Below are 22,622 nucleotides of genomic sequence, written 5' to 3' on the forward strand. Positions count from 1 at the left end.
CTGCTAACACTGTTTGCTTAGGAGACCTGTCCATCACCCTGTCATATGGCAGTCCTGAGGGAAGGGAGAGTCTTAACAGTGAAAAAAGCAATCATTTTGCTGGTTAGGTTTGTGTTTTTAACAGTCTGTGCCACTTCAGTCAGCGCCACAGCAGTGTCTTTCAAATGCTGTCATCCTCATCGGGGAGAAATTGGTGTGTTTAAGTTTCTCGTCTGAGGTATACCCGACAGCAAATCCTATAAATTCTTAAGTGGACCAGCAAGACCTGCAGTCCTGCCAGAAATCCCGTGTGCTCACAACTTTTCCAGCAGCACCCTTCTCACAGCAGCACCCAGTGTTTGGGGCTCTACTCTGAGCCTTGCTGTTCACTCATCTAGAGGGAAAACATGGGCTGGACGAGCCATACTATAGGGTCACTGAGTGCTCCCAGTTCTTGCGGTGGGTCTGCTGAATATTAGTGCATAAATTGATTTTTAATATGGATTTTATCTGTGCTGCCTTCCAAAACTAACGGCAGGGGTGAAGCACATATTTGCCACGTCCTCCTCCTCCTCCTTCTCCCATGTTCTAGCAGTAAATAAGGCTATTGATTCAGGCTGAGGCTGCCCGCAATGACCATTAGTTGGCCGCCTCGGTCAATGTGGTCCCTGTGCCTCGAGACTGGCAGAGTCACCCAAACCTGACCACATCACTCCGAGGATGGTAGAACACTAAATAAAAGCTGGTAGCTAGTGCGGACGTTGCAGTGAAGCAGGCGGTGGGGGTGTTGGGGTGGGGGTTGTGGCTACACGAGTAAACAACCACCCAAACAAGTGTGGGCATGGCAGCACAGCGGCGGTCACTGAGGTGGTGGGAGAAGGAAGAGGGAGGAGGAAGAGGGCGGGAGAAAGCGGTGGTCTACAGTTTCTGAAACCCCGCCTCAGCCTGCAGCTCAGCTCAGCTCTGTTTGACTAAGTGATTGAGGTAATTTAAAAGATTAATGTTCAAGCCATCCTGTACCTGATTTTCTCCTCTCTGCTGAGTTTTCCTACCTGTGTGTGAGGACGGCAGCTTTAGTGTCTTCTGGAAGCGTGACAGTGCAGCAGGTTTTTTTCTTTTTTTCTGGGTGGGTGGTTGGATGGGATGAAAGGAAGAATGAGGGCTCCTGAAGGGGGTCAGTGCCAAGCAGGGTGTTTGATTATCAGGCATCGAAAAGGCCGACTTTCCTCTCTGTGAGCTTTCTCTTTCTCATTCTTGAGGGCTGAAGGTTTCTTGGAAGCGTTTCCTTGCTGAAGTCAAACGTCTGTTCTGGTGCCTGACTGTCACTTTGATAGAGGGCCGAGGTTCTGGCTGGCATCAAAGAACAGGCTGGCCTCTGTGAGTTTGTGTGCAAACACGTGTACGAGTTTGTGAGCATTAGCCTGGCGGTTAAATTTCTGCCTGCCACTGAGTGTGAGTGTGTGTGTCAGCAATACCCTCCCTGCTATTACATAGCAGTATATGCAGGATTGAGCCCTGCCTGATACAGAGCAGAGATGAAGGTATACCTCCATGCTGCCTCTTTATTGGCTACCCCGGACATTTTTCTTTTTTGTCGGCTGTTACTCATAACGACATCACAAACACACCTGAAACACAATCAGAATTAGAGACTTAAGGTAATGTGGTTTTATGAGATCCTGGCCTCTGGGGTTTCAGTGTTTACACACCCTCAACTAGCCTCGGCCCCCATACGTGTAAGTCTAAAAACCACTAGCTTTGATGTTGAAAGCACTGCCATGAAAAAGCCTCAAGAGGAAGAACAAGAGGACGGTATCAACATGCCTGGTGCTGAGAACAAAGGACAACGTGGCTGTTAAATTTGGCTCTTAGTGTTAAAGTGGTGATAAAAGACAAGCTTGGGTTTCCGTATCAAGATGGTTGATAATATTTTGACATATCATGCTGGAAGCGCCATGAGCTTCCACAGGTTCTGGTTTTGATTTGGTTGGTAAAAGTCTGCAGGCTGATTTTCAGCTGAACCAAACAGAACGATCTATCTTCTCCAGTGACTGATTTTCATGTCAGAATCTCCCGGTGAACCCAAACATTCTGTTAGATAAAATCTGGACAATAATTTGACGAATTGCTGTTGAAATTTGACCTCACAGTGGGAATCATGTTTTTTTTCTTCTCTCCATGCTACCCCCATGGTGTCACTTTCCAATGTGAGGCTCACACGGAGCTCCAAAAGTCCAGTCCTGAACATGCTTACTTTTGTCTTTGCCTTTTTCCATTGATGTCTGATTAGGTCAACACACTAAATTAAGCAGTTTAGGCACTAAAATGACTTAGTTACAATTAGAAGAAACCCTGGTTTGATATAAAATACACCTTTATGTAAAATTTGTTAAAAGTCTAGTACCTCATCATGTCCATTTATGACAGCCCTGGATGCTAGACAATGACCTTAAAGTGGTACATATATGACAATAGGCTCTGATCATGTGTCACTTTGTGTCAACTTGGGACTGGGACTTTGTGTTTCCCCTCCCTCTCCCTATCTTTGTAGGTTGTTATTTGCTCATCTTTTCAGTTTTCTTCCTGTTTTATTTTGAAGGTTATTTCCTCATGTGGCTTCCTGTCTCTGTTGAGTGTACTGGTTTACACAGTTTGGTTTCTTTTTTACCCCATTTTTCCTTTTTAGACTTTTTTCCACTATGGAAACTTGAAATTAAATATTATATTTTTTGAACATACCATTTAGCTTCCTTAAAATGACCCTGTCTTAAACTCAATGTATTCTTTCTCAGCTAAACTATTAATGCATACATTGATGGGTACAGTAAAAGTGTCAGTACATTCAACATTTCTCTCCTCACCATCCACAGGGCTGATGTAATCTGGAAGGTGGGCTGCGGCCGCTGCAGCTGCCGCCGCCGCACCACTTTGCATCAGCAGGTCACCGTAGGGGCTTCTCTGGCTGGCGCTGGCCATCAGGTAGTACTCTGCAGGGTTCGCTCCCGGAGGCGGTGGCGGGAGACTGAATAGGGCGCGGTCCTTCAAGTGTTCGTGGGTTACTGCGGCAGAGAAAAGAGACAAACGGAGAATAGATCAGCTTCTCTTTCGGGAAATAAAGATCAAAGCAAATACTCGCAACCAGTAAGAGAAATTGTTAGAATTCCCGCTCATCCCTCAGTGCAGAGGTCGTTGTAACTCTGTGAATTGATGCTAAAGTAATTCTGACAAGTCAGAAGGGCTGAGCAAAATGGATTTCCTGTAATGAAATGATATGTTCACAGAAGGTGTTTGACATATCCCTCGACAGAATGACAAAAACAAACAGGAGAACAGCAAAGGAATCGAGTGCCCTGCTTCACAGACTCAAGATTCGTCCCTGCATGTTCGCCCCAGGGCATGAAGCTTTCATTTTTTTTTTTTTTTTGATGAAACAAGTCTGATGTCTTTAAGGCTTGAAGGGTTTGGGGAAGAATCTCTGGGGACTAAAGGGAAGCAGAAGAAGAAGGGGAGCAGGGCAAATGGGGGAGGGGGGGGGGACCACATTCCTGCACCTCTTGTGTCTGACAGGCTGAAGTCATACACAGAGTGCAGGTGCTCACGGACCCGTGCAATGCTGAGGAAGCCTTAAACGCTGCATGAGCAAAAGTAATATTGACGTAAAAAGTGTTAACACCTGCATCCAGTAAAACAATGTTTAAAAATGTCATAAACTATAAGAGTGAGCGACAGATTGCTTTTACTTTTTGCTGCTCCTTCCCTCTTCCTCCAGTGGGTGTGGGTATTTGGAGGAGACAGGGGTGTGGGCTGAAAGTGGCTTAATATGCACCCTAATGGAAACACGGGGGAAGCTGGGGTTGTACCCTCTGCACGCACAGACGCATAAAGCAAAACTGTGGGTCCATCAGAAACTATTAGGCCATAGCTGTGGTAACAGCGCACAGGCAGCATGTTTGTGCTGCTGCAAGCATACTCCTGGTTTCTCCACGGCTGCCAGATCATGTTACCACCGCCGCACAGAAGCATTTTGTGTCTGGGTGTATGTGTGTGACCTCACATATGAACACAGAGGGATGAGGGGTAGCGGCTACGCTCCACGGCCCCAGTGAAAGCAGACAGAAAGTTACGCTGGTCAAAAGTTGAAATGTTTTCCAAACTCAGCTTCTACCCGTGCAGACCCAGGCTTTCTCCAGCTTTAGTTAAGTGAAAAAGTAGAAAACAAAGAACTGTAATTCTGCTGTGTACTCTTTAGTTTTAGTCTTTGTCAACAGATCAGCGTGAGAGGATTTTATTGAGTGTCTACATGAGTGTGAGTCACCTGTTTGTGTTGTTGTTGAAAGTGCTAAGAAAGCTTTCTGAAAGTGCTATATGAATAAATTGCAAACTCATATATTTCTTTTGACAAATAATACAGAAAATTATAATAATACTACAGAAAAAAACTCAAGCTACCACTCAAATTATTAGCAGCTGAAATAAACAAATGAATCATTTATTCTGGTAACTTTTAAAGGCATCATACATTTCCTGCACAGAACCAGTTCAATCCAATATTGTCAAGTAAAAACCCTACAATAAACCAGACTTAAAGAAGGTGTCAAAGGTAGAAAGTCATTTTGGAAACCGCTCCAAAGCTCAGCGAGTTATTGTCACATAGCTGCCATGTTTCCCATCTATATATCCAACAGACATTCAGAAATATTCTGGTGAAAAGCAAAAGTCTTCCAGTTCAGTGCTGAGCAAACATCCATGGATGTCTACAGGCAGTTTGCTTTATTCTCTGGAGACCAACCAATACTAGAGGAATGCTGCTAACACGGCTGAGGCTATTTTACATGCAGTCAGACGTTAGGACGTCCTTCCTTTTCTCCACACATACTGTGGAAATGTCAGAGATACATATCAGTGCAACTACCAGCTACTAATTACATTTGCGTTTGGCATTATGAGCACAGACTTTGTATCACACCAAAAGCAGTTTTACAAACAGTCTTTAACACATGCATTACACCTAGGTAACTGTATCTGGAGTTTACACATGCTCCACTGAGCTCCATGCTTCCACAGGCTTTATTTATGTTCTGCTGAGCTGCAGAGTGCCCTCCATTTGGTGCCATACTTCCCCGCCTGTTTATCAGTGACAGCATCTCTTCCGCATTGCTTCTCCTGAAAGGTGGGGAGGCTTTGCTTTGCCAGCAGCGTGTGCTCTGTGATTTATTGGAGCTCGTTGCAGGCCTTGGGCTCCTCTCCTCTCCGATCGGTTGTGGAGGATGGCTCTGTCACTGTGTGAACTCAATAGTTCAGGCGCACGGAGCGTTTGTGTCTGTGCTAATTTTCCACGGTCCCCCCCTTTCCAAACACACATACAAACGAGCGGGCACCGCAAAGCATGTGCCTGATACAACCACAAATTACCAGCATGCGCACACATGCAGAAACACCAGAGCATGCTTGATGAAAGGTGTGGGTCAGGACTTATGTAGGGGAGTGTATAAGGTGTAAGACTAATTATCACTGCTGGTGAAATAATCAGCTGTGTAAACTGCAGCCGAGCAGAAACACTTGGTTTATAGTTCACAGGATACATAAATTCTAAACCCGCTCAACTCTTGTCTCACCTCCTTAAGGCCGAGTTTCCAGTTTACTCTTCAGTCTGTGGTCATTACATACAGCAAAGAAGACTGAGTGTTTAAATCTTGCAGATACATGGTGGTGACTGTAATCCAACAGAAGGTAGTCTCATCTTATTTTACTTGAGCAGATTTTAGATATAAATGTTATAAAGGTGCAAAGAAATTGTTATAAGCTTCTGATTTAAGTTGCCAGAATTATAGCTTGCACTCTTAGAGGCTGAATTTACATAGAAGAGTGACTGGAGACTTTCAAACAAATCTCTTGTACTAGTATTCCTTTTTCTGCTCTGGAGACTCTAAAAGTTGGAGGTCCACTTTAACCAGAACCTGCACAAGGTGGCTGATGCTGCTCCCCTTGTAGCTCGCTAAGGCTGCAGATCAAAACAAAGTCAACAAGATGCAGTGCAAGATAGTGGAGGCACAGTTCATCCATGGGATAATGAAGTTATTATTGTGGTGATATTTATTGTTACAAATCTTAATTTGAGAAAGTGTGTACGTGCCTCCTTTCGTGTTCACACACACTCAGATGCACACATGCTCTCATCCTTTCCCTCTCCTTCCACACATATTGTCTAATTGTGCAGAAAACTACAATATAGTGATTTTTATGGATTGAAACAACTAGAAGTGCTTTAGATTTTTGACTTGGTGAGCAAACACCTTATGCAAGTTTATTCTAAATGGACCATAAACCTAATTCTGAATTGTACCAGAATGCAAGAAGGACAATCAGTGAAATCTGAGCCATTTTTAGACACAAACTCTAAACAATGTCCAACGTGTCCTTTCTTACAAACACAGCAGCAAAAATCTGACTATTATAAGAACTCTGGTTAGATTGTGATGGAGGGCACGGGATGAGCACACCACTTTGAGTCTGCAGGCTGATTACTCGCACATATTCTTCAAGTTATAAAAAGCATCACACAGACTTTGTCGGAATCCCGTTTAACTTCTTAGTCTACAGAATTACACATTTGCATCCTGACACACAGCTTCACAAGGTAATGCTGAGAAAAATGTACTCTGATAAACTTTAAAGCACAAGTTCTATTCAAATATACCAACATGGTTTAAGCTCCACTGCTCACTGACATTTTTGTGGTGGTGCATCAGATCCACTGAGGGGGGAAAATCTTACCGTCAGCAGGGCTCAGTCCTCGGGCCGCTGAGATCATGGAGAGGGTGGGACTGCTGTGTACTGAGCGTAGGTAGTGCTCCATGTGAGGGCTGACATACGGATGTGGAGGGCTGAATGGCGACTCGCCGGTCCCGGCTGCCGCGTGAGGAGACAGGCGAATCAGAGAAATATCTGAGATGACTGGACTGCCCGTCAGTCCAGGAGGCCTGTGGAAAGGAAGTAAAAATTGGACAAATATAAATAGAGGTAGAAAGAGTTAGAGGCAGAGTGGATTAAGGGAAGGCGCAAGACAGACTGCGAGAGATCAAGGGAGAGAAAATAGAGTGTGTTCATTTGAATATTAGCATTGTTGTTATCTCCTGAATGATCTCCAGTGGTATGTTCATAGACATGCCTTAACTTTTGTGTCTTCAGTCCAAATCCATTTACACCCTTTCCCCTCCCCAGTCACACAGCTAATACATAATAATCCCCATTTGTTCACCTTCTCCCATTAAGCCCTAAAGCTACAGACAAGTTGAGACCAGGACGTCAACTGCAACGCTACGATGAAGTGTGTTGTATCTGTTCGGATGGGCAAAACTGCTGGGTGTCTCAAATCAAGTATTACAAGGAGTGTTATAAGAGGACACAAGCAGATGCTTAAAACCTTAAGTGGTTCCCTGTAGCCACATTCGGCTCAAAGTTTGTCTGAAGTTCTCCGTCAGCCTGCCGGTCAAATTGGCCTATACAGTAAATTTGTTACCTGTGGCAGGTAATTGGCAGCTGTGCTAGCTAGAATGCAGACAAGTAGGTGTTGTAATCCTGAGCTAGATAAAACTGTCTGATAGCCGCTGGCAGTACGACACAGGCCTTTGAAGGGGCACTAGTATTTATGTCGGCCAAGTTTGCTTTAGGCATGACAAGTGCCTTGTTTTTCCCCTGAGTGTGTGGTACGAAAACCTGGCACAGATCCAGCCCTCAGAAACACACTTAAGCCTAAGCAGTGATTACTAAAATGCTAAATAAAAGAGGGTGGTTATGTTACTAGCTAGTAAATTGTCCATCAGTATGTTGCAGAAATCAAAGTGAGACCCTGTATCCACTTGTTTTCGTGAACGCCGAAGAAGACATTCGAAAAGTTTCATTCTCTGTGATCATGTGAGAGCATTGCAGCCATAGGTCATCAGTCATTCATACTACAGTCAGGACAGAAACAGGCACTGGGAGGAAGATGTGGGTAATAACTGTAAGACAGCCCTGAAGACAGCGGGGTCCTCCCTTTCTTAGAAATGACCAGACTAATGACTCACTAAAACTGTCAGCGAGTTTGAGGAGGGCCTTGCACAATGAATCGGAGCAAGAAATGATGAAAGTTTTGGCCACCGTAAGGCTGCTTTTAACCTTCTAACATCCCGCAGGTCTACAGCAACCTATCTGTGGTTAGAGTTGGGCTTTTTTGTTGCTGTTGTTTTAGCCACATGCTAAATAAGCAACTTTTGTTGGCTATAAACTATACAATGTTATATAAGATTTTCCATTTGGGTGGTCCGATTGAGCAAGTGTATAAAAAGGAGTGGTGTGTAACTGAACACTAACTCCAGATGAGTTGCCAATGACCTGTTGGATGTTAAGAGGATCAAACTGAATGTTCAAATGTTCCCATTTGGTCATTTTGTTCCCATATTAGGCCTTACTTTACATGTTCAAGTGTGTGATTGAAGTGATTTTATGCTGGCCTTGTTCAAATCTGTCAAACATTACACACTAAATGCCTCGAGTTAGCTCTCTCGTTCACATAATCTTCTCGTTTTCAGTTAAATGCGTCTGTCAGCAGCACTCACTAGAACAATACGAAGTAATAAAAATAACAGAAAAGCTCTCTTTATGAGTGACGCCAAGCAAACTCTGACACTTCAGCATCTCCATGGCTGTTGTGTGAACAAATGAGTGTTTATATGTGTGGTTTTGACTTTTGGCAGCATTGACTGCAGGCTGGGTACGCATCGTGTGTGTGTGTGTGTTATTAATGGTTAATCTTTTATAGAGGTATAACCTCATTTATCAAAAGTTCATGGCATAAATCAAAGTTAATGAGGAAAAAATCAAAAATCAGGCAGGATTTGATGAAATGAGTGTGACTGCTCCCGTTTGAAACTCCTTTCTGTGGCTATGAAAGCTGGGTCAGGGACCTGGTAAGGCTGAGACGTCCCCCTCACCCCATCCTCCCTTCAGAATTTCCCTGCTCAGTCTTTCTTTCAGTGTATCTGTGCGGCCGCCAACCTGCACCCGGGCCCAGCCCTGCCCAGGCCCTCGCTCCATTTCCAGTAAGCGCCTGCAGACTGCCGGCCTTGTATGAGGGCCAACTTTCTGCCGTCCCCTACAAACAACCATAAAGAGCCCTCTGTTCTGGACGGGAGGGGAGAAGTGAGAAGAAACAGACGCTCCATACACAAAAACACGCTTTGCCCGATCTGCCTGTAAACAGCATACAGAGAGGCTGGCACTGCCTCCTCAGATTAGTGTCTGGGTGCTTCACTGAAGGACTACCTGGGTAAGCTGGCACTGGTGCTGTCTCAGAGTGGAATCAAAGCCCATCATAGTAACTGGGAATCCCAGCGTTTAGCTAAATAAAAAGGCAATCCAATGTGTCCTGAATGAACAGAACAGTAGAAATACCTGCCTCAATGCAACAAAGGACTCTGCTGAGCATGTTGCATCTGTACCTCCATCCTTGATCAAAGCTGAGTCCATAATGAAACATAGTCAATTTCATTTAGGTTTCATGAAATCTTAAAATATAATAGTTTATATTCTATCTGCAATAGAGGGCAGATATCCAAGCCAAAATCTGCAGATATCTGACAGTTTTTGTTTATGGATACAAATGCATTAAATTAAAAACTACATAAAGATGATAACTGATGGTTTCAAACCCTTGTTTTACCTACTTACCTGCAACCAAAGAATGCAAACATGATCAGAACACGAAGAAAGCTAAAGCACAAAGCTTTTTAATACTAAATATCTCAGCCACTGATGCTGCACAGTCATTTGTAGGTGTGTCTTTATGTTTATAGACATAAGTCCAAATGAGCTGCCTTTAATTGTAACCACAGTGTGTTTTTACTGTTGTTCACTGAATGCAAAATCAGAGTTTCAAGTGTGAACTTCAACCCATCCTCTTCCACTTATCCAGTTCAAACTTGATTTGAAAATAAATGTATTTAATTCCGGTTATAATAAAAATGCCAAACTCTTTATGCTCACCTATTTTCCCACATTTTACTTTAAACCTTTATCCATCAGCAAAGTTATTTGTTTCTTGGCTGACAGCAAACCCGCGTGCTGACACACAATACTCGAGCTGCAGTAAATCACTCAAACAGCCAAAGAGTGTGTATGAGGCCATGATAATAAGGTGAAATTTACTGCCCCTGCCTGTCAAGTGGTTGCAAATAATAGTCCTGCTTGGCAGGTCCCATTATTGAAGCCTTGTCGGTCCACCCTTTTTCTGACAAGATGTTACTTGAAGTTTGTGTGTTTTCCCGAGGCTCCAATCACAGAGGCTTAATAGCAAGCTCCCCGAGGAGCTCTGAGCTCTGGAGGAGCCCTGCGTCTTAATCAGGAGCTGCCACTTAAAGAGATTTCCATCATACCTGAACACTATGGGTGGCTACCCAGTGGAAATAGACTAAGAAATGGAAAACACACCTAATACAGATGTCTTGTCATTTGTCCTGGTGATGATGATACTTGAGGAGAAAAAGAGACAGAGAGAGGGATAGGAAGCCAGTGTGAGCCGGTAGATGACATGCTTTCAAGCAGGTAATTGCTATTTGTCTCTGTGTTCTGTACTGTGTGATTACATGCTCTCTGTTGTTCCATTGTTAAAACGCTGCTGTGAGAAAAAGTGATTTGGACAAGGTACGGCTTGTTGAGCATATGAGTAAGTGCATACCACAGAGCATGTACATTACAGCGCTGGTGGTGGCAGATTTCACTACGATTAGTTATGAGGTAAAGAAAAGTGGATAGTTTTTACGGGCCAGAACAGTTCCAGTCCAATATCATACAGAAACAATAAGTTAAGCAGTTCTGTAATAAAGGCAAACATGCTCTTTTTGCTTTGGTCTCCCTTCAATTTCAGCCTTTAAACGCAAATGTGCAAAATTGATAGTTTTTATTAAGTTATGTCAGACTTTCACAAACCAACAACCCAACAGGTGCTGATTGGTCAAGTGTGCGGAGGTAAAAAGTGAAAAGATTAAACTGAACAGAAATATACTTGTTCTGCCTGTTAAAGGATTTAAAGGAAACCTTGTTTAATTAAGAGGACCCAGAACTCAAAAAGAGCCATTCAACCAATCTGATAAATCTCGAACAAGAATGAATGTCTCAATCTGGACTGTCTGAGCAAATAAAGATTCTGAAAATGATCAGTTTTCTTTACCAAAAGATGCTGCCCATTTCTGTGTTCCCGGGGAGGTCACATAGAGTCAGCTCCCCTTCTGACTCCCTGCCCTTTTAGCTGCCCAACAAGTTAGTGTTTGCCTCTCTGGCATTTTCCCTACTGGCTCAGGGTGGGATGAATTATGATGCACCACACTCCCTTCTGTACTTCTGGGCAGCCAAGGCGATCAAGATAAATCACCACGCTGCCCCACAGGGGATGTGGTGAGATCCTGCCTTGGATGTTTTTGGGGCCCTGATCAGGATGCTGAGGATTTGGAGCTGATGTGATACTGCACTCCCTGAGAAGCATGCACTGTGCACACAAAGGAGGGGCCTTGTGGAACTATGTCAGACGATTGGATAATAAACTAAAACGAGATGGGATTTTACAGTGGGTAATTATCCATTATTCGGCTCCGCTACTGTCACATACCATTTAGTCTTTTCCGAGTAAGAAAATTACACTGAAACCATGCGATAAACCGTGCAAATTTCAGCCTATTGATTCGCAGCATCCCGCTCTTTTGATTGATGGCTCTCTTGTCTTTTCAGCCGCACATTCCTGGCTGCAACTCAGGGGAGCCTCCGAATTCAAACATGAGCCGTGACAATGAGTAGGTCCTGGAGCCAACAAGAAACAACACAAGATACCAACATGTCTGTCAAAACCACCGAAAACTAATCGACGGAGTCGAAAATCCAAAGTCCACCCTACCCCGCCTCGCTCCATGTTACCCAAACCAAAACAATGAAGGGCAAAAAAACCAAAACAACAGCAGCCCAAATGGCTCATGCGTAAACTGTATTTAATCAACACATTCCGAGCTGCGGGGCTGCGGGCCGTCAGCAGGCTGATTGCCTGGTGAGCAGCACCACATCTGTTTGTGTACAGGGGCGGTGTAGGCCACAGCTCTGCCACACAAAAACCTTGGGCATATTTCAACTTTTCAGTGCTGCAATTTGCCCCCAACTGCTTCCCAAAAAGCATAAATACAGGCTGTGGAATGAGCGGGGGATCTGTTTTTCTCATCCACGGCGTTGTCATTGAGGTTCTGGGAACGGAAGGCTGGATTTCAGATGCTAATTACTCGGTCAAACGTACTGGCACGGTGGCTGGCTCTCCTGGCTTGTGGGTTTGCACAGAAGATGCACATATGCAGCAAACAGCACACAAGTACTGTATCAAAGTCCAAGTTCTACTGTCCTTCCACCAGAAGCTCTTCTTAATGTGTTTCAGAGCCAGCTCGGATATGGCACGGAGACCACAGTGTGACTGTTGCTACTTTTAAATTTTTGAACCAAGCCTTTAGAAATTTGCTGAAAAATGCACATGACATTGAAAGCCTGCATAATTCATAGAAAGTTGATACATACTTGGCCTAGATACTGTTTTATAACAGTCTTTTGTTCTCCGGAGATTCAAGCAAAGGATCACTTGTGTGATTCCAATGTAGCCAATATAGATCACAATACCAGCTTGCACAAATATCCTAAGTGACTGCAGCAAGGAGCAGGCAGTGTACTACAGAATCACAGGATGGAAGAAGTACTGCAGGAACTACATGATGGCAGCTTTTATAGAAAGGCCTTCAGACCTCATTATGTTATATGCAAACAGTAATGAAGGATCCATCAAAAAGGATGTGCAACGCTGACACTCGGGAACCATCGTGACCGACGAAGTTCCACCACCAGGTGCCCTGCGCCAACGGCCTGCTCCATTTCTCCAGTACGACACGCGGTAATTAGGTGAATTTGGTGCGGGCCGGGGCAAAGACAGCTAGATCAAGGCCTTGATGAATTAGCGGGAGCAGTCTGTCAGAGTCACATCACATTAATCACAACAAACCGGGTGCAGAGCCACACTCTTGCCCCCCCTCCTTTCTCTCGCTTTGCTGGTGATGAATAGCTCTGCCTGCACTGTGTATCACCTGATCTGGCTGAATTTAAATGTAACAGCACAATTCCCACAAAACCTCTATTGATCTTATTCTTGGGTTCCCTTCTAGGGTTCGAATATTTTAGATAAGGATATGAAGGCGTGGTATGTTAATGTTAAGCAGGCCAGAGTTTTATGGTACGCTACACTCATAAGTCACAAAATAAATGAATCTTTGTTTTTAGGTCAGGTTAGAATACATGTGGTAAAAGTGAGGAAAAAAAACTTCCACCCTGTTATAACAAACCATTCAATCAGTCAGTGCTCTTAGTTTCATATAAAGGATACAAAAAAGATGTTGCAGAAACACTTTCTTTCAATGCTTGAACCACTTTCTCGGTAGAGCTCACATTTATGTGATGCCATCACCAGAAAGCTTCCTAAGTCCTAAACCATGGTCCACAAGGGCAGATTGGGGCAACCGTGGCTCAAGGGCTTGGGAAGCGTATCTGTAACTGGAAGGTCGCCGGTTTGATCCCCGGGCTCTATGTCCTGGTCGTTGTGTCCTTGGGCAAGCACTTTACCCTACCGCCTATCATTATTATTATTATACAGAATGACACATTCACAATTTTGAAAGCCATCTAGTAGACTGGATTAGATTCTTTGATGGGGTGATTCTCTTGACCGTGTCTGCAGTGGCAGCTGGCTTTACTTTCAAATTGCTTGTGACGTCCCACGTGTTACGCATACATAACACCAAGATACCTACGGTATATTTTTTATTGCCACAGCTAGAGTGCTGGATGGAGTGGTGGTGAGATAAACCAACTGACATGTCACACAGAGACAACTTTACATTTCACCAAGTCCTCCAACTAAATCACACTAGTCGTTTGTTTAGGCTGGTAGCCTTTTACAACATGGAAAACTCTGAATGTGAGTTTTCCATGTTGAACTCCATCCACAGGTGATGACTTACTGAGCTAATGTAGTTGCACTGTGTAAAGAGTTATTACGGCTTGATGATTCATGTGATCTAAGATAACAAGCCTTGTTATGAGCAAGCGTTTGTGTTTGTTTCTTTTTGTTCTCTGCTTATTTTCAGCCCTCCTTAATGGTATGTATGTCTTGTATTTTTCTCTCTTTTTTTAAAAGAATATAAATATAAAATATATATAAAAGTCCTTTTTCATTTGGGTTTGTTACACAGCATGATTCCCAAACTTTATGACAAGCCCAGGGACATAAGCTATAACTGTGAACCATTAAGAGACAGAAAAATGTTATGACTTTACCCCTTTTTACCTGTTTAGCTGATATTCACTTACTAAGACTCTGCTACTAATGCCACACAGAATGTGTTGGATATTAGACATTGAATTAAACATTAAATTTCTCCCAACCCCCATAGTTGGCTGGAAATAAAGTGTTTCAGAGGACATCAATAGATACGTACCCGTGCATTGAATGGAGTGGGTGTGGCTCATAATGGTACCGCCCCTCGTGGTGCCGCATGTCAATCGGGATAGGTGTGTGAAAAGTGGGGAAAAGGTGGTGCGCCCCTGTAAACACAAAAGACAGAGAAGCGTTAGAGAACAGCATTTCTTAACGCTCGCCGAAAAACTGGAATACAGTTACTGATTAGTGGCTGTTCCATTTTACAGTTCCCATAATGCAGGAGTAATTAAAACCGACCCATATGTGCCTGAAGAACCTTCATTAACTGCTCCCGCTCCGCCCAACAAGACCAAAGCAAGTTTTACACAACAATGAATGCTGCTTTATGTGTCAGACCGAAAATGCATGAATCTGCCATTTCCTGCCATAAATGCTCTGATGGCTCAAGGGAAGTCTCATTAGAACAGCCGTTTTTCATTAATTACTGTCATTAGAGCAGCAGATCATAGGAAACTTTACCGTCATGATTAAAGGAGGAGGAGAGGTCTAATCACACATAAAGGCTGGCTAATTCTCTCCACTTTAAAATGTTTACATCTCAGATCTTTGATGGAGAAAAATACGCCGTATCTCAGCGGGACTTTTCGTGAATCTGACTGGCAAAATCAGTTGTTTGTTCACTATAAGAGGAAAAAGACAAAGTGCTGTGCAGCTCCACTGGGCTGATCCCAGGAAAAAAAGGAGTTCTGCCCTCACAAGGACAAGTAAGCCCAAGACCAGAAGGGTTAAAGGTCAAAGCAGATCATTATCTCAGCCTAAGAAAAACACTGGCATCAAATGTCAGGAAGAAACTGGTGTAGCACCAAAGCAATATTCATACATGTTCAGCCCAAATTAAACCAGTGCAAGAACGTCTTCCTCACTTTTTTTTTTAATTTCTGTCACCGGGCAGTTCTGCAGTTTCACCTGTTAGTGAAAAATGTTTTTTTAAACATTTAAGCAACAGTTGTGTGTATAGTGTACAAATATAATATCGTTTCATTTAGTGTTTGCATTGTTAACAACACCTTTCTCTATGAGATGTGCCTCAGGTGTGCTAATTCACTTTAGCCAGCACTGTGAAAACAAGGTGTGTAACAGGACTCTGTGCCTGCAGGCTATGGCTAAATACTGGATGTTGTTTTTAGGTGACGGCAGTTACAAAGACAGACATTAACCCTAATAGAGCCTTTTGTTAGTGTGACTGAGGCAATCATTGTGATGTTGCACCATCTTGTTCTTGGTTAATTTGGATTGGCTCACACATGACCGGTGGAGGACAGGTTCCCTGAAGGCAGCTCTGAACTGTATAACATTTGACAGGAGTGGAATTTTTTTAAGACCACGCATTAACGCTCAGCGATTATTTTACCCTTTGAAAACAGACTTTAGACAGGCCCGGTTTACTGAGGCATTGCCCTAATGACGCTGTTGAAACCATGAGATTAAGAGAAGAATTGTACAAAACAATTTAAATAGATTTTTAACTGCAATGCAGCACACCCATATCTCTAATTTTTATGACTCAGAAATTGTTTTAAAAAATGCTCAATTTTTGGTGAATTAAATTCTTGGATTTTATTTGGCTCTTACTTTGCACCAATTACGGTCTATGGATATGGCTTAATATCCAGGCTAGCTAGCAGTTGATAACACAGAACTCATCTCATCTGTCATCCAAATATAGTTAGTCCGGCTCAGAGAAACCAACATGGTGGCAGTCAGTAAAGCTAACGAGACTTTACCCTCTGGTTCTAACTCACATTTTATGTCCCGATGTCTATGCCATTGTAATAATGTAGTCAAAATAAAGCAGCCACACATATACACATGTTCTATACTCTGCTACAAGATTTTCATTTGTAAAAAATTAGCAAATTCTAAAAAAATACATAAATTATTAGTTCAGAGAGCTGTGAAAAAAAAAAACCCTGTAGGTTTTATTAATCGCTGAATGTGCCCGCCCATATGGAAAAGATATATATAAATCTTATAAAATTTGTATCTGTCTTGTGTGAAACTTGATGAAAAGTACACAAGAGTGAAAACACATATAAGATCCCTTGCAAAATTATATAATGAAACTTGTATGTTTTGGATACTTACTAAAACAATATATGAAAGTAATGAGAAAGTGGCCACTTTCATCAGTAAATCATATAAGTTTTTACTATTTCTTTTCCATATGGGCAGTACAGTGAGACCTGATCTAGAAGACAAATTGAGTTGTAAAAATCTGTCTGGTGCCTCTTCTCCTCCTTGAACTGTAAAGGCCAAGGGCTTGTTGTTTCTATTGAGACCTATGTTGCTGGTTCTCAGCCACTGACCTGCCCTCATTTTATTTATTTATTTATTTTTGAGCAAGACGGTCAGCCAAATCAAAGTCAGCTTCTGGTGACCAAGCCAAAACAGGCACCCAGTAAATGCGCGAGAGAAACGTAGAGCTGGGGAAAAGAAGTTTGAGCTTTGTTTCACAAGTGGAGCCAGAAGTTGGTGATTTGTGTGAGGGGTGCCCCCTGCTTGTGCTTCCTGGCACATCTCTGGTGAAGAGGATGATGAAGCTTACTTTTTTCTTTACTTATTATATATTGTGCGGTTGTGCAAAGCTAATGTACAGTGATTAAGTCTTTTTGGATAATGTATCACATTCTACAGGAAGAAGTCTTGGTGTTTCTTCTGTAAGGACTAATGCCCAGGACATTAGAGAAAATACATGCACAAACACTAAAAGAACCAGCACCAAGCAGAAGCTCCAGAGGCTGCATGAAGCCTCTCCCCACCCCCTCCCAGGATGGTGCTGCTGGATGTGGGGGTTATAAGGGCTGAGCAGGACCTTCCATCACCCAGACAGCTGCATTGTTTGCTGGGCTGCAGGGACAACTACCGACAGGTACACGGCTGGGACGATTCACACGCCTCAGCTTCTTGATTTACCGTCCGTCTGTCCCCTTTGGGCGTGCTGGCATGTGGGGTTACTCCACCCTGGGCTTCATATAGACAAAACTGTGTGGATGGCATTAGCACAGTGTCCCAAAAGCAATCAGTGTGCCAGAGACATGGAGGATAAAATAATCACAGTGACAACTTTAGATTTACTTACACAGCAAGATTGTACCATGGATTTACTGCTTAAAATGTGATTTATTCACATTTATTTTTTCAGATAGAAGCCTTTGTGTATTTTAACTGCATTGTGGTTTCTGAGTCTTTGCACAAACACACATTTAGTGGATCTCTGACATCACAAGTGTTTTGCTTCTGCTGTGTCATTGCAAACAGTTTAGAACTCAGCATCTAACATTATATCTAAAAGCACATACCATGGAATAGCTGTAGGATTGTGTGTCAACTATTTTTATTATAGCATTCATTATCATTCTCAATATGCAGTTAAGCGTGTCGTGCACAGAGCACTGAGGGACTTTTGTTTCTGCACAGTCTTATGCAACACAGTCCCACTGGAGACTGGAAAATAGTTAGGACATTTGAAATATTAAGTTGTGTTCCCCTTTTTATTTTTACTCACCTGAATATAATCTTTTATCAGATCGGTCTAATATCTACTTATTCACTGTTTGACAGTTTTCCACTGTTAAGGATATAACAGTAACACGAGTGACAACATGATTTATTAATAGAATTGTATGATTAAGTTTTAAAAAGATCATGTGTGTTAAAATGCAATCGTTGCCAGTTTAGAGTTGTTTGCCAGGATTTACATGTCCCACTGAACCCCTCACAAACAAACACTAAACAAACTTCCTATTGAAATACATAAGTTACAAACTATCGTGAACAAACATCCATTTCATGCCGTGAGACCCGGCTGTCTTATCTCATGAATCAAACCCGGCCACAGGGACTTTTGACCTGGAGTCGTTTTCAGTCTTCACATCTGCTCTGAACTCTGGTAACATGTTTGTTTTAAAACTGAACAAATCTTTGCTCCCCCATGACCCCCATAAGAAGGCTCCAGACATGCTAAACATCCTGCCAAGCAGCAGGAAGAGCCCCACATCCACCCCTTCTTTTTAGTTTGCATCTTGAATCCTCGGTTTGATCTCTCACTAAAGACAATGGCAGGTGTTCGATGTCAACAAAGGCTACTTCGAGTCTCATAACTCAGGGGAGGAAGAAGGAAAAGCACTTTTGCATTATGAAGTCCCAGATCAGGACTACGCTGAAGTGGAGAGCGGAGTGGGTTCATATCTTTGAGGAAGTACTCAATGATAATAATAATAATAATACCCTGAAAGGCCAGAGCAGGCCAGGAATAATTTTCAGGAAAAAGGCTTCTGTTGTGCTTTGATAGAAAGAGGCGGGGAGAAAGATGGGGGGAGAAAGCAGAGGAGTAGGAGCGGTGGGGGTGCGCGATTCAGACAGGAAATTCCACTAGAAAAAGTTGGCCCGAGTCCTAACTACACAGCACCGTGCCAACGGCTATACACAAACGCTCATGTGCTTGCATACACACTCACATTCACAATTACACAGACAGATACTGATTTGTTCTGCAGTTCGATCTCCGTAAGCAGACGTCCAGAAAGTGACTGAGACAAACGTGTCGCTCGGAGCTTCAACAGAACTGCCCTTTTCAAACACACACACACTGCAGCAAGTGCTATGCTCAAGGTTAATAAAAAAAGTGTGTGTTTAGCCTAATCCGGGAATCCTGCAGTACACACACAACATGAAACCTGCAGGTTTAATTTGCAAGACTTCGCTTCCTCTAGGGCAGTACATGGGCGAGTGATGGCGACAGAAGGATTAGAGGCTTACATGAGAGCACGAAAACCACTGCCATGTTTGAAAGGAAGTCTTAACAGGGTGGCTCTTTACTTTTAACAACCCTCAGGGAAGGTAAAATGATACCTTTTTTATTGATAGGGGGATTCTGGGCAGAAGGTAAGTGGATTAGGCCAGTGGTCTCCGTAATGACACAAGATGGTTTGAGCGGAAATTCATTAGTCCCTGTGAACTCCTGCTAAGTCTGTAGATGTTATGGTGTACACACCAAAACGCTCGCAGCCTGGAAGCACTGACACAATTGTTTTCCAGAGGTTTTGAATCATCAGTGTAACTATGTTATGGAACATCAGGATATTGGATATTTCAAACATAATAATGTCCAGTACAGGTTAGATTTGGTGCTGGATCCCAATATTTCTGTACTGTAGACTAAAGTTTTTTTTGGTTGGACAATTTAGTCAGTTTTGCTTCTTGGGATCAGATAATATGCAGCATTTAAAAACTTCTGCTAATAGTATGGTTTGTTTGTAATCCTTAAAGCTGGTTATAAAAAAAGAGGAGGGATGTAATAATAGGTTGGTCAAATTACATTATCAGCTTTTATAGTAGGTTCCTGTTTGTTGGACTGAAACTGAACCGAATCAGGGGAACTGCAGTACTGACCAGCACAGCTAGAACTGCTCTACATATGAATCATGCGCATCCATCAGAAATCTCTCAAGTTGAAGCTGAAGGATCCTTAGGTAGACTTGACAAAAACTGTTGAGCTGGGTCCTAAACTTTGCTGATCAGGGTAGTGACACAAGAAAAAGCTGGTGAAGCTCAGCGAAGAGCTGCTACAAACGGAGCCAACTGAGGTGGTGCAGCATCTGAGCAGGATGATTCCTGGATGGCTCCCAGGAATTTCAGTGGTACTGGGAGGAGGCGTGGAGCATACTGGGTGATTATGTTTCTCAGCTGCCTTGGTAATGCCTCAGTGTCCATCCCACCAGAAGAAGAACTGGAGGAAGTGTCTGAGGAGAGAGACGTGTAGGTACTGTGTTGATACTGTTGCCCCCATGACCCAAACCAAGATAAACAATAGACAGTTGGATAATTGTTTATATTAAAATGTCTGTAAATAGGCTGACATCTATTGATATTTTTTTTTTATGATGTACTGTGTGCATGTCAGTGAGTGATTAAAATCTTAACAAGTCTGTTGCTGATCCTGTGTTTATGTCTCATTGCCATGACACCCCCACCCCCACATATGCTGAATCTACTCGCCCAGACCTCTGCTGCCTCCGATCCTGTCCCGGCGTGTTTACAGATCCCTCTCAGGCCCAGCTGGCTCCTCTCTGCTGTGATTAGTCTCTGTCAGTTCAGCACGTCTGCTTCGGCCAATCACTCCTCAGTCTTAGCTTTAACCCCACGAACCCACCACCAGTATGATCCATCACCTGGGCTACAAGGTGCTGCACCGCCTCCCCTAATTGTTCTAAAGACTGAGCTCTACCAAGACCTTATCTCACCTGGGTTGCCATTAGCTACTGAGCTAATATCTCTCTTTGGTGTAAAAGAGGTGCTGAGGGAAACAGGAGCAATTTTGTCAGTTTTACCTCCAGACTTTTTCCAAATTTCCATTTTTAGCTCTTTTTCTAAAGAACACTGGCTACATTTTTGGTTCTCCACCCACTGAGACTTATAATGGACTAAAAACACAAATATGATATGCACCACTAAGCCTGAATCGTGAGATTTAGCAGGATTTGGTGTATCCTGTGCTAACATTCAGGTAGCCTACAGCAGGCCTCTCTCTGAAGACTGATGGGGTGTCGGGATAATCAGCTTCCTGTACAGACTTCTGATTTATTGCCTGGTCACTTTAGAGCACAGGTGTGAAGCAGATCAGGTAATTAACACACTGGGTTTGTCACCGTTGTGGAGGTCAGGAGGATGTAAGGAAAAACCGGAAGGCCGCCTGTAAATGTGTTTAACATCCAATGGAGTGATACTTGACATAATGAGGTGTCGCGACCACATTTTCTGCTTTTCCTACTTATCAAAAACTGGGTTTATGCACGACCTCTGTCCGGTCCAAACAGTGTTAGCAAGCACCAATCAAGCCAAGTAACCTCAAATGGCAAGAGCTGGCAGGAAAGCTTTGTCTGTCTCCCATGAGCCCTTTAACCTCTCATGCACAGCTGATGAAGAGGCTGCCAGTTCACACAAAGAGCATCCTCAGCGGTTCTATGACAGCATCCTTTACCCAAAAGCAGCCACCCGACCCCCCTGAATTACAAACTGGGCTTTTTTCTTTAAAGGAAAGAAGGGGAAGGACAGAGGAAGTGCCCAAAATGGCATACAATGTGTGGGAGAAGGAGGCAGCGGACATCAATCTAAAGCTGTCCCAGCTGGGGTTCACCCCGAGGTGAGGTGTCCCCCATGGGTAAGCTGCTCTTACCCATGGGGTATCTTTTGGACAGACCTGGTCTCCATCAGATTGCCTGTCTTTGGTCTTCCAGAAGGATACACACTTCCCCTTACTGAAGACACAGGCTTAGAAAGGCCAGAGGTAAATTGCTTCAGAGGAAAAATAATTTATGTTTAGAATAATTTATACTGCTGAAAATGTTTATATCCATCAGCGTGGAAGTTATATTAAATAAACGACTGATGTCCATTAGTTTCATTGAGACATTAATAGCAGCAAAGTTTACAACAGCTCTAAAAGCAGGTGGGCCATTTCAGCCTCAACTGCAGGACACAGCCAACATCCTTCCACTTTGCTTAAATGCATGTTTGCATTAGAAAGCTACACAGTATAAAGAATTCACTGTACTGTACTTATTTGTTAGGGTTAAGTTTTGTTTTAGTCACATGTTTAAATCGACAAATTTCATGAAGCCGTAAGGCATTTTCCTTCAAATGAAGTCTCACAGATGTTCCAAAGAGGCAGGATGTTAACTTAAACCCTCAGTACCTAACCTTAGATGAGTTGCTGGTGGATGCTAAAGGGTTTAAACAAAACGATTTTAGCGTTAGGGTTAGAGAGCTCAAAAGCAACAGCTGACTGCTGGTGGTTCATAACACAGGGATGAGCATCTTAAGTGCTAGCCCCTGCACTCTCAGGTCAGCTATCCTGATAAGATAAAACATTAAGACTGCGCTGTTTATATACACACAGACAAGCCGGATCTCACAAACCCCTCTCTTGTCTGGCCTCTTTCTTCGGGGCAGGATTCAGCGTGGAAACTCTGTGAATTGGTTTTAAAGCACTAACAAGAAACAGCTGTGAAGGAGGTCAGAGGGCTTCCAACGATCGGCTCGCAGGTGATCCACAGTCTGATAATGCTGCCCTTCTCGTTCTCTTTTTGTGATGTGG

The 22,622-nt window shown here is 43.2% G+C and overlaps 1 protein-coding gene across 1 annotated transcript in view; it reads right to left on the reverse strand.

The window, feature by feature from the left end:
* The window catches only part of gli2a (GLI family zinc finger 2a), an 80,809-nt gene that overhangs the window by 20,267 nt on the left and 37,920 nt on the right, over nucleotides 1-22,622 (reverse strand). The window contains exons 3-5 of the mRNA XM_085135557.1: nucleotides 14,526-14,631; nucleotides 6,754-6,959; nucleotides 2,841-3,038 (exon numbers count right to left, since the gene is read on the reverse strand). Coding sequence (XP_084991683.1) covers nucleotides 2,841-3,038; nucleotides 6,754-6,959; nucleotides 14,526-14,631 — 510 coding nt within the window. The remainder of the gene's footprint in view (nucleotides 1-2,840; nucleotides 3,039-6,753; nucleotides 6,960-14,525; nucleotides 14,632-22,622) is intronic.

The sequence above is a fragment of the Neolamprologus multifasciatus genome, chromosome 16, assembly GCF_963576455.1.
Source record: "Neolamprologus multifasciatus chromosome 16, fNeoMul1.2, whole genome shotgun sequence".
Lineage (NCBI taxonomy): Eukaryota > Metazoa > Chordata > Actinopteri > Cichliformes > Cichlidae > Neolamprologus > Neolamprologus multifasciatus.